Here is a 12,549-nt window from a genome sequence, read left to right as displayed (position 1 = left end):
TCATAGCTTCCAACAAAAATCCTACCTTATTTCTGAAACACAAGGAGACACTGAAGATGGCAGAATCAGCAATGATTTTTCCATTAGGGAAGATAACATAAACAATAAGTGTTGGAGCTGGAGCATAGACTGAGCTGAAGGTAACAGGGATGGAGAAGAAGCCTTTCAGCACTAGATGGAGGAGAGAGGGAACAAGAGAAATTAGTAAATTCGATAATGGAAAGGGACTCTGATTAGCTTTTGTCCTTCTGTACATGTCTGTTTAATTCCTTTCCTCAGCTACTTCAGGACCACAGCAATTTCTGAAGACCATTGAAACCATCTCTAGACTTAGTATTCAAGATCTGCAAAAGATGGTTCTGTTTATTGCCTTGTACTGGTTCTGTTTATTGCCTTTAGGAGATGAATGAATTATTTGGAGTTCAAGATTAGCTATACAAAGAATGAGAGTCTCAGGTATCTTTCAAAGCCTTCCATCTTATCATCAAAGAGGTCGTATTTGCCTCAAAGCACATATAATTTAGATTATAATTATGTCAAAGATAAAACACAACAGTCAATCAACAGTCTGCAACCATCAAAATGATAAGATGTGGCATCCTATCTACTCAAAGGTTATTTGTAGTCACAATTGCAAATCAAAGCAATAGAGTTTTGATAGAGGGAAAAGCTATTTTTCATGTCCTTTGGAAGGGCAGCTAAGGGAGACTTATTTGAAAATGAAAGCAACGGCATATGAGCCTGCAGGTCAAGTAATGTTGAGGACTGTTTTCTTCGCACCAAACAAAAGGGAAATGTGAAAGCTAGAAATACAAGCTGTGTGGAAATGATAGAAGAAGGATGATCAAGTTGCAAATTGCTCTAATTTGCAGACGCTTATACCACATATCTAGATAGAAAGGGATGCCACAGAACATTGAATGCTTTCTAGACATATAACAGGGGAGTGCACTTACTTCTTGGCAGCCCAACCCAAACAGTCTTCTGACCTGCCTGAACTATTCCACTTTTCCCCGTGACCTATGAAAGAATAAAAAAAGGGAAGGGAATGCCAATCATGTTGTCTTTGAGACCACTATGCAGACCCATGTATTTCTGAGACTGGAAGTTAAACGGGGTATGTGAGGGGAATAGGAGCTTTTCTCACACTTAGGTAACATGAAAAGTTCAGGGGACTTGCTGGAGGATAGAAAAGGTCAATACCTGTCCTGCATCTGTGCAGAGCCCAAAAGAAAGGTGCTGCCTTTCATTCTGCTCTGCAGTCCCAGAATTAAAACCAGGATCCAGCCCCATGATGGCTAGTTGAGCTACCTGTCAAACTGCCAAGCCAAAGCTATCCAGTATCAGGCTTGAACCTGTGGAGGATTCTGATATGGTGTCTTGAGACATCAGTACTAGCACTTCTTCAAGAACTTACAAGGTAGGAGAAAATTACACGCTTGGGCCCATGTTCCAGGTCTTCCTTGTAAATTCTGAAGTCCACCTGGATAGCCTGCTTTTTACCACAAGGCATCATTTCTGGCACACGGACAATACTGAGAAAACTCCTGCTGGTGCTGTAGAATGGATGTATGAAATGAGAGGCTCTCTGGTAATTCAAATCAACTGTCCCAGGCTCCCCACCCAAATCCTGATGCAGGACACTCGCCTGGTAAGAGAGAAAAAGGAAAAAAAAAGGAAAAAAAAACAACCACAAAACACAAACAGCAGATTATTTCTTTAGTTAAGCAGGTCAGTTGCAAATCAATCCAGCTGTTGCATGTTAGAAAGCTCAGGCCACTTCTTGACAACACTGTCACACACATTTCTGTGTGAAGAGTTCATGAGGAAAGCTGTTGGGATTCAAAGAATAAGCATCAAGACCCACAACATACTGAGGTGTTTTGAGTTGGAGTTTTAGTCCCTCAGAACGGAACTTTCTTTGAGACAGTACACACTGAGAAGCATGCTTACCCCTTACTTTCATAGTCAATGACACAGAATTTTCTTCACTTACCTCCAGGGAGGCTGGGGTGCTGTTCCAAGTAGTTGTGTTTAGGCTAAATGAAACTCTTCCAGTGTCTTCAGTGATGTACTTTTGCTGAAACTGCTGCTCACCAAAACTTACTACAAGGAGGACATTTTTGTGCTTCAGCGTCTCGCCTTTGTAGTCAATGACTTTGATCTGAGAATACCATGGTGATTGATACAAGCATAGAAGACTGTTCAGTGGACATAATCTCCTCCAAGCCAGTAGCAGAATTTCTGCACTATTTTAGCTGGAAGGTCACCCCTCCAATCCCTAACAATTCTGCTACCAGTAACCTCCCATTAGCACATTTAGGCACAGACAAAATCCCAATACCCCTTTATTGCAAAGGCCTCCTGGCTACTGAAATTCCCAGTGCTTGGGTTTACATCCCCCAGTGCATGCCCAGAGCTGCTACTACTCAAGGTTTATTTGGCAAATTAAGGTCTTGGTTGTTTTTCTCACTTCTGAATATTCCAGCCCTTGCTAGAGATGGGGTCGGAAAAGCAGACTCTGTGAAGGCATTTCTCATGCTGTCTTCTCCAAAAGACCATAAAAAGACCATAACTGGGAATTACCTTCCCTCTGTACATCTCTCCAGTGTGATAGTAAGAATTCACATCATCAAACAAGGCCATCCCGCCAATCTTGGAGATGAGTAACTTGTGGGAAGCATTGACCTGTATCTCTGAATGACATCAGTAAGAAAGAAACATAAGGGAGGAAATCAGGGAAACCATGAGCCTGTCAGCAAGTTGTCTGTAGAATAATATAATCAGTAATACCAATGTACGTGCGCATATATATTTCATACCAAGGAGATGACTTGTCCAAGGCTCTGGGTATCTGGTCTCCTTCACATTATCTTCTATCCCTTAGAAAGGCCCCTAAGCTTTGCTACATGAGATTAGACCACAGACATTCTGAGTGTGTCATGCCTTCAGGAATTTTTGGCTCTAACAATATCCATGAGGTTAGACGGCAGGCCTCAATGGGCTCAAAAACCTCAGAGCTCTTGCTAGTCTGAAAGTCTGTGGCATTCTTGCTACGATTAGTGTATCTTCCCATGCCTCTTCCCAGAGATATTTCCATAATTACCTGTGCCATCCTCCAGCAGTGAGGCCTCTGCAACTATGCTGTCCCGATAGTACCTCAAGTCTTGGCTGAAGGATAAGGTCACGTTTGTGAAGAAGCAACCCATCTTGTCTGTCTGAAATCCCAGAGAGAGGAAGAGTGGTCTGATCAAGGCATTTATGTCAGATATTATCCAAATGGGGCAGGAATAGCAATGCAAGGCTCAAATAAGAAAATAAGCACCAGATCAAAGACATCTAGGTCCATGGAAGGTATGAAACGTAACAGAGAATTTAAGTCCTGAGGCAGGAAACGGAAAATGAGAAAGGGAAAGGATGATGACTAAGGCTAAAGGAATATACAAATGTGTCACTCTAATGGTCTTGAGATCTTGCTATTTTGAGGCTTATCTGTCTACGGCTGCAGATTTTTTGTTTGTTTGTTTGTTTGTTTGTTTGTTTTTCTTCAAATCACCTAGCAAGAGAGAAGGTCCAAGCAGGCTGCACAAATTCTGTGACATTCATGGCTTTCAGCACGGCAAAGTCTCAGCTCCTGCAGTGTTATGAAGATTTGCAAGATAGGGGCTTCCCACCAGCTCTTGTGTCTGACAAAGGAATCAGCATCACCAGAATGTTGCCCATGTAAGAGGAAGACTTCTTCAGAGAAGTGCCCTCAATTCTATGGATTTAGTCTTCTAGATGCTATTATATATAACTTGAGAAGACCCATTCATAGGAGAATAAGGCTGGGTACAGATAGCAGTCAAGAATGTGGAGCAGGCACTTGATACACACAGTGTCATAGCAGATACAGCTACTAAGAGGCAGCACCAGCAGTCTTGTGATCAAGTAGCCAAAACCAAGTTGTGACACCACTGCTTTTTCAGCTAGCTCCAGCAGCCTTGTGTTAGCCTGGGGCTCACCACAACTTTCACTGTTTTCAGCTCCTGCTATGCAACTCACCCTGCTCTTGAATTCCTGACAGAGATCAGGTTTCGAAGCACTGGGCAAGAACTGGGATATTTTCTGACAAAGGCTCACATAAACCATCCCCTGGACAGCTTTCCCATAGCTGTATCTGTTTAAGAAAGCAGGGAAAAGAAGAGATATTCAAACAAAGTGTGAAAACACTAGTGCTTGCTTTGTGTGCCTAGGTATACTTATTCATGGCTATTCACAATATATCACAAATATGGCAGATGTACAGGCCCAAGAGACCTGATGCATTTAATAAGATCAAACTAGAACACTGCAATGATATAAGATCAAAAGCCTTGTGATAAAATTAGTATCAGACTATTCTGGGAAATCAAATTACAAGAAAGATAATTTTAGGAATGTTTTGTTTTGCATTAAGGTTCAGAGACATACCGTGGAATATTCTGACCTGCTGTAACTTAAGTGCAGTAAATTTCCTCTGAGTCTCATGATACCTGCACGGAAATGTACTTGCCTCTGGTCAGAATTTAGCATAGGGCCCACTTCTCCAAGTAGAACCCTTACCTGCCACATACCCGAAGTGGAAAAGTTTTATCTAGTGCATAAATCACCACTGGTGTCGCAAAGATCACTTCAAATTTTGGCAGCGCTGTAAGGAAAAAGAAAAAAACAGACAACTGTAGGAAACACTGGCCAAGGACAGCCTTTCCAGGGAATCAACATGAAGACAGACTGTGCTGGAATAAGAGACAGGAAACTGAGAAGAAAGGAAGTTAAAACATGAAAGGGAATATTTCCATTATTTCTTTAACAAATTCGAATCTAGTCCATGGCTCCTTTCCAAATTAAAATTCAAACATGTTAGGGGATTTTCAAGTTGGATGTTATGAAAAACTTCTCCAAAATATTGTTTGAGCATTGGAACAGACTGTTCAGGGAGGTGGTGGAGTCACCGTTCCTGAAGGTGTTCAAGAAAAGCGTGGGTGTGACACTGAAGGGCATTGGTTAGTGGGAAATCTTGGTGGCAGGTGAATAGCTGGACTGGATGATCTTAAAGGTCTTTTCCAACCTTAATGATTCCATAATTCTACAGTAATTCTATAACTCTATGTCCATATCCCTCAAGTTCAGACAGCTATTTGCAGTAACTTCCCAGCAGAGTTAATTAGGGAATGATAAAATAAGTGGCACTGGGCTTCATATTCTTTTGAAAAGCCCATTCCAGTGACCTTATTTTGTCTGATACAGCCATCTTCAGGAATCAGTTGTGTCAAAAGTCTAGGGCCTTGCAGAGTTGCTCCTATACAATAACCAAAGGTCTCAAATGCAATCTCTCTCCTGAGCATCAGCTCAGACTCTTTTCTATGATGTTTTTACTTTCTTCATTTGCTCGCAGGATGGTTATAATGAAATAAAAACCCAGATTCATGGAATAGAGAGTGAAGTCATCTCTCACTTCATACATATCCCTCATGCACTCATACCATAGTCCTCAACGGTGAAGCTGCCATATGTTTTCCTGTTGGTTACATTGATAACATATGTCCCCAGCAGAGGCTCATCACTTAGTTGGAAAGACAGATCCACAATGCCTTCCTGCGGCACCACATTCAGCCACTGCTCTATCCGGTTGTTCTTGGGGTCCTACACCCACAAGAGAGAAAGAAGCAATTGTTCTAGCATCTCAGTGATCCACAGTCTCTAGAAAACCATCTTCAAGATTTCAGTGCTAGTTAGAAAAATAGCTACGGGACAAGGTTTGGCACAGTACAGTCAAGAAATTTTGAAGGTAATATGCTACATTCTGCTGTCAGCAGCTGAATCCCCTTCTACACTTCTCTAAATGCTGATCTCAAGGAAATATCCTTTACAGTTCTAACCTGTTAACATAAAGGTCTAAATTGATCTGTCTATAGTTTTGTGCTTCAGGAGCAACTCAGATTTCCATTCCAGTAACTAAGAGCATAACATCAAGTGCAAAAACAGGCACAGAGGTTGTGTGTAGTATATTAGATTAAGTAATCTTGATGTTCTACCATTCTACTTACAGATCCATAAAATCTACCATGAACTGTAAATGAATAGCCCAGTGAAATGGCTGCCATCAACAGTAATGTAACATCAGATTTCAGCATCACTCACCTGGAGAAACAGGGAAATCTGGGAGGGAAAGAAAAGTTAAAACATTAAAAGAGAGAAATAAGTGCCAGCAACACATACAAGGTACTTCAGATGCAGAGACTTCTGTGAAGGCTGTGAAAATAGCAACTTGGATATTTAGAACACTGACAAACAGTATAAAGAACACAGATGTCACCAAAAAGGAGAAATACAGTGTGGATTCATTACAGTAATGTCTGGAAAGAGAGAAAGGGAAAATCAATCCGAAGGTCACCTAGCACATGCTAATTACATCCTGACAGAGTTCTCTATCAGGAAAACCTCTAGATTGCTAAAACCAATATAGATTTGGCTCATCTGCAGTATCTCAGTGGAGTCACAGAGGTACATGATCTTGTAGCTTGGGAGAAACCTCTGGATGTCATCTAGTCCAATGCCCTGGGTAAAGTTTATCTTATTAGAACAGGTTGCTCTCAGACTTCTCTTGTTAAGTGTTGAACATCTCCAAGGAAAAAAAATGCCTTCTCTGAGTATCTGTTTCGATATCTGATATTCTTTGAAATGAAAGAGTTTTTTCTTAATGTCTAATCAGACGTTCCAACTTCCAAACTACTCACTCCTCATATGACAACATCACCATGTAAATCAGTATGCGCCATGCTTGTGCTTGAAGGACTATTTTACTAACAGGAGCAAGAACATCTTTCCCATCTTCCTGAATTACGTCTCCAGCTCCCTGAGTTACTATTCTCCTATAGACATTCATCAGAATGAATGCAGGGGACAAGGAGCAGTTAGAACTTTAGCAGATATGCAGAGGAGAAAGGAAGTAGGATTAATGCATAGAACACGGAGCCTCTTCCACAGATTGCAGGGCTGACTTACCGAATCATTAAGCACAATGAAGTCCTCATCCAGAGTCACAATACGAAATTTCACTGAAAGCAAGGAAATCAGGGAATATATTTGTCACTTCTCAGTCCTTCCCTGCAGACCCCTATTCTTTCTGTCTCCTCAGGTCCTGTCTCCACTGTACACATCTGATAAAATTCACATGGGCATTCTCCCAAGAAAGATAACATGGGTAATGACCTACTGTCTCCTACAGCTACACAGTCAGCACAGGATGGACATCACAAGCACTGAAAATATCATTCCAATAAGAAATGTCTTCTCAAAAACTTCTGCTAAGGCCTTCCGTGATTTTCAAGCAATTGCAGTCTTTTCATATGATTTTACTAGCAAAAAGTCTAGGATCTATTCTTGCTCTCATATGCAGCTCTCACCTGTCTGCCCTGGTTTATAGATGGGCTTGTCCATTTGAATGAAGGTGCCACTGCTCGCCTTGCGGATCAGGACCTTTTTCTTCTCCTCAATATTGACCCCTTGACCAGTAATAATCAGTCTGACAGTGGCAATCTCCTCTGGGCCATCAGCTGGAGGTGCAACCTTTACAAAGAGAGAAAAGAATGCAGCCACCAAGTAATATTACTTCTAGGGGCCCATAGCAGGAATTGACAGTAAAGTGGAAATGAAAAAAGCTAACCTGTCACTCTCCACCCATGCCAGGTCATCCCTTTCAATACCTGAATTCAGATGGTATTATAATCTCACTGAATTCTACACTCAACCAGGAGGCTTTGCATCTCATGAAATCCATAATTTTTCCCACTGCCTAAGTAACTTCATCTCTGGAGATAGGAAAGGGAGTGTCAGGAAAATAAGAAAATGCCAGAAATATGGGAGATAGCAGCATGGAATCAAAGGACAGACACTGAGCTATTTGGCATAGCTTCAAATGCTAGACTTTCAAGACTCTGTAACACGTATAAGTAAGAAAGCCAGATCAGAATGCCAGAGCTAACCACGGGCTCTTCCTGGCTCATGCAACAAAATACCACAGCAGCCACAGAACAGAATACAGTATATAATAGAAGAAATATTACTTAGGTGTGATTGTCCTATTATAGATCTTAACCAAATTCTCCCCAGCAATGAATGAGCTGTAAGATGCTGTTTAGAAATAACAAGCATATCTACTTCCATCCAACTGCTGGTCAGTAGCTCAAGAGCTGAGCTGCTTCCTGACTGCAGTTCCTACAGAAACTGTAGATTATGTTGTGCAAACCTTCATTTCCTCAAGCTTTATCCCTGGAGCTGCATGAGTATTTCAGAGTATCATGGATTGGAAGAGACCTTAATGATCATCTAGTTCCAATTCCCCTCCCATGAAAGGGTTGTGACCCACTAGATCAGATTATCAAGGGATTTATCAAGCCTGGAAGATGAGCTAAAGCTGCTCTGGTCTGGAATAGAGGAGAAGGAAACAAGTAGTGTGGTAGTTTTTTAACAAATGTGACTTCAAATGAAAAGTTAGATTCAGAAGGGCAATTCAGTGCTGACCAAGTGCTGTCCACTCCACATCTGTAAGAATAATCTATTCTCATTCCTAGCAGACTCGCTCCAAGGCAAAGTAGAGCCTCTCCTTAACAACACTGGCTTTTACAATTCCTGGTTTTACAGTTCCTGAAGAGATGGCATTTGCCTAGGGTAGCTCACCCAGAACTTAGTGCACATGAAAGTTTTCTCCTTTTGGATGTTTTTTTGCACTATAAGATCACGTCCTGCAAAGCGCTCCAGGATCAGCTTTACTTGAATCTTTGCTTCATAACAGGTGATATGGAGGCAGGCAACTTGAACGGATGGGTAACGGAGATCTGCAGGGATAACCACCAGGTAATGTCTGGGACAGAGGAAAGAAGACATCAGAGATTACATCAGATTGAAGGCTCAGAGAGAAAACATACCTGGAAAACATACCTTTAACATACCTCTTCCTAGTAGACCCCCCCAAAAAAGATTATTCGTATTTTAACTCACAGCCATGAGAGACAACATGAATGACTCTGTTGCCTTTTGGAGTGATTTGAAAGAGCAGGAAGAATAGCTGATGGTATGGAATTCAACAAGTCTACCTAGAGTGCTAGAGACTGAAGGAAACTGAAACAAAAATTCAGCATCACTCACAGTTGGTGAAAAGAAGTTGCAGTGTGGAACAGAAGGCTCAGGAAGATGGATGTCAGCATCTTGAGAGCTCTGCCTGTCCAGACTCCAGACAATCTTTCTCTGAAATCACCAAGTTTCTGTTCAGGGGCTAACTTCTTTCTAGGACAGCCTGAATGGAGATATGGATTTGGGGAGGAGCTAGCTTCTCCCCACCTCTTTCTCTCTCCAGAGATTATATACATTCAGCAGTAGAATGGGCGTACTCTACCAAGTGTCCCTTAGCCAATAACAGATGCTTTGGCTATCTTCCACCAGTTTGGAACATTCCCCCCCAACCCTGCAAGGCCACCTTGTAGATATTTGACCAAATGCACATTTCATATAAATAAATAAATAAATAAATAAATGAGCCACAGAACTTCACTGATCAGTGACCCAGGACAGGTCCTGATCACCTGTGACTTACGTCCCTTTGTTTCAGCTGGAAATAGATTGCTGCTGTGCAGCCAACAGCAAGAGCTCACCCCTGCACACCCTAGGCAATGTTGTTATTTAGGATAGGGGCTCTGTTTATGAGCATGTGTATCTCCACAGGCTGTTTAGCTTGAGAACATGGAGCAACTCCTTGCATGTACATGAAGAACAACTGTATCAACATCACCATCAGCCCTCAACCACTAATTAGCTTAGTGACTTTGCCTTTCCTCTCTCTGCAAATAAGTAAAATGAAAACATTCACTGAAAAAGAGATCTCCACTAGCTTTTCTGCAACATTCATTTGCAGTAGTACCAACCACAAAGAAGGTGTCTCAGGAAATAGTGCAAGTTCTTCAGTGTTCATAATTAGCACTGGAGGGCTAAAGTGTCTCTATGCCATCTAGTTTTGCTCTGTTTCTGAATACATGAATCACTTTATAACTCATGGATTAAACAAGGGGGCTGTTTTCTCGCACTGATGACAACCTCTACAGAAGTGTAGACAATTGTGCTGTGTAACCATCCTGGCTTCCAGGAGAGCACTGTCACAATGTAAAGTGTCTGTTGTGGGTCATACACTGATTGCATTAACTCATGAACTACATTTCTGGCTTGTTTGAGACAACATAAAGTAGTAGTATTAAGTAGTATAGGAACAGGAACAGTCCTTATAGTCAGACAGCTGTGGTTCTGTGCCTGGAAATACTTCCCAGCAGTGTCAAATAATGCAGCATAATCTTTACTTATGTAGGTTCTAACATGACATTACATAAGCAGGCAGTTAGGATCTTTTTGTCTGGCACAATCGGGCTTTCCAGATTTCCTGCTTATCTGGGATACCTGTTCCCAAGTCTCTTTTATACTCTTTTTCCAGCTGAGGTTTGGAGAACTGATCTCCTTTTAACTGATCTCCATTTTATTCTGTCTCCACCTGAGAGCAACTATTGCATCAAGTGGACTATCTGTTATGCACAGAAGCAGTTGGTGCTAGCACTATCTTAGTCTCAGGTGCATTTCATGGCTCACCTGGACTCTTGCCAGTTAGCTTAATCAGTTCTCTCAACAGATCTCAGAAATCAGCTTTCAGACAGCCTAAATGAGTGCTAGGTTCCTAGGCAAGAAAGGCTATCATCTTTTCTGTTTCAACGAACTCATTATCTCCATCCTTGTGAAGGAAGGTTATTCCACTGAGAACAGCAGATAAACTTTTAAAATCACCCTTTGGCAAAAATCTGGCATTTTAATAAACACCAGTCGTGTCTGCCACAAAACAGCAAATCATAGCCAGAGAGGGTCACATGTTGGCAGACTTCTGACAGGAGCTGTCCAAAAGCCAGCACTGGGGAGAGCTTTCTGACCCTGTCCCATCGTGTTCCTCCTACAGTGTTTGCTCAGGTGCATTCTCTGTTCCTTTCTTGACTTAGGCAAATCTGGCTCTTGGTCACAGCAACATACATTTGAAGGACATGTATTGAAGGAAGTGACTGACATCTGCACAGACATGACCAAAGTCTCTGAAAAGCAGAGAGTAGCAAGATTGTACACAGTTTCTAGTTCTGGAAAGGATCTATCCTTCACGAAAATACACTATATTCATCTAGAGCAAGGGACATACATAGTAGCAACGCTAACCCTGACACCTGCCCTCCATAGATTACCAGAATAAAAAATAGAAGGGAAAAGCAAAAAGTTAGTAAAGGCCAAGCATATGATCAAGGAAGAAAACTCATGGTTCACAATAAGAACCAGGTGAGATGGTACCTTGTAAATCACTCCAGTGTATTAATCTAATTAATTTAACATTATAGTAATATTAATAATTAATATGATTAATTTAAGAAATTACAGAGGCAATAATATTAATGGTCTCTATGAGAAGAGCACTGGAAAAGCACAGATGTCTTGCATACTACTTTGGCAGGAGACTGAGCAGAGAATAGAAACTTATCATTGACCCATTCCTGGGAGGATTCAAGGCTAGGTATTATGGGACTTGGAGCCAGACCCTGCCCATGGCAAGGGGATTTGGAACTAGATAGCCTTTAAGGTCCCTTCCAACTCAAATCATTCTATGAATTTGATTCTATCATTTTCTTTAAAGAACTACATCTGTTACAGAGTCAGTACTACAGAATCAGCTATCAAAGAAACTGAATCACTCTTCAGTTTCCTCTGTACTCATCATCATCTTCAAACAGGCTTGGGGCCTCTTGCATTGTTGCATCCGTTCATTTGCAACCACAAACACAATATCCAGATCACTGACATTCCAAGCTCACTTCTTACACACACACATCATCTATACCTACAGTGTAGCATTTTCTTTGAAGACAAAAGAATTTGATAGCATTGTATTCCAACAGTAAAATATATACTTTTGCATTAAGAATTTTTCACAATCCTTGCAGGGTTTGTAAAACCTGTGAGGCCAGAGGCCATGTTTATGCAACCTCACTAGGGAGTCCTCAGAAGAATTTGTGTCTAATACCAAGGTGAAGCACTTTCTGCTGCTTTGACAGTAGAATTTGTCCACTACACTACAGCCAGGCATGGAACTGACAGCACACCTGGACAAACACATCAAAAGGAGCAGAAACTGGCAGGGTCAGAAAGCCTGAAGGTAACATACAGTAAATTGCTCCATGTTTTTCTCACTGCTTGGCTTCTACATTGAGACCATCCAAAGAACTGCAATTTGAAGACAAATGCAGAAGCCTTTTTTCATTACTTAAAAAGAGCTCAAAACAAAATGGAGAGCAACCTTTTACATGGGCACTACTGTGGGAGACATCCCAAAATCATCACTGTCTGAAATTTACAATGTTGACTTTCAATTCTCAAACAGTATCAGAGACACTGACTTGAACTTGCTTCTCTCCTGAGCCCCTGAAAGGAAAGCAGATCCTAGCATAGAAGAAGAGGGAT

The 12,549-nt window shown here is 41.4% G+C and overlaps 1 protein-coding gene across 1 annotated transcript in view; it reads right to left on the bottom strand.

Moving 5' to 3' along the window:
- LOC122155684 (alpha-2-macroglobulin-like protein 1) overlaps positions 1-8,907 on the bottom strand; it is a 28,429-nt gene extending 19,522 nt beyond the window's left edge. Inside the window, exons 1-13 of the mRNA XM_042809754.1 lie at positions 8,701-8,907; positions 7,428-7,590; positions 7,027-7,079; positions 6,163-6,180; positions 5,505-5,664; positions 4,585-4,669; positions 4,045-4,159; positions 3,107-3,218; positions 2,587-2,696; positions 1,997-2,164; positions 1,418-1,648; positions 957-1,020; positions 26-171 (exon numbers count right to left, since the gene is read on the bottom strand). Of these exons, the coding sequence (XP_042665688.1) occupies positions 26-171; positions 957-1,020; positions 1,418-1,648; positions 1,997-2,164; positions 2,587-2,696; positions 3,107-3,218; positions 4,045-4,159; positions 4,585-4,669; positions 5,505-5,664; positions 6,163-6,180; positions 7,027-7,079; positions 7,428-7,590; positions 8,701-8,907 (1,632 nt within the window). The remainder of the gene's footprint in view (positions 1-25; positions 172-956; positions 1,021-1,417; positions 1,649-1,996; positions 2,165-2,586; positions 2,697-3,106; positions 3,219-4,044; positions 4,160-4,584; positions 4,670-5,504; positions 5,665-6,162; positions 6,181-7,026; positions 7,080-7,427; positions 7,591-8,700) is intronic.
- Positions 8,908-12,549: the final 3,642 nt, after the last annotated feature.

Source organism: Centrocercus urophasianus, unplaced genomic scaffold (assembly GCF_019232065.1).
Source record: "Centrocercus urophasianus isolate 14NV4802_14NV808 unplaced genomic scaffold, USGS_Curo_1.0 seq_12, whole genome shotgun sequence".
Taxonomy (NCBI): domain Eukaryota; kingdom Metazoa; phylum Chordata; class Aves; order Galliformes; family Phasianidae; genus Centrocercus; species Centrocercus urophasianus.
This window is presented reverse-complemented; position numbering and strand designations above follow the sequence as displayed.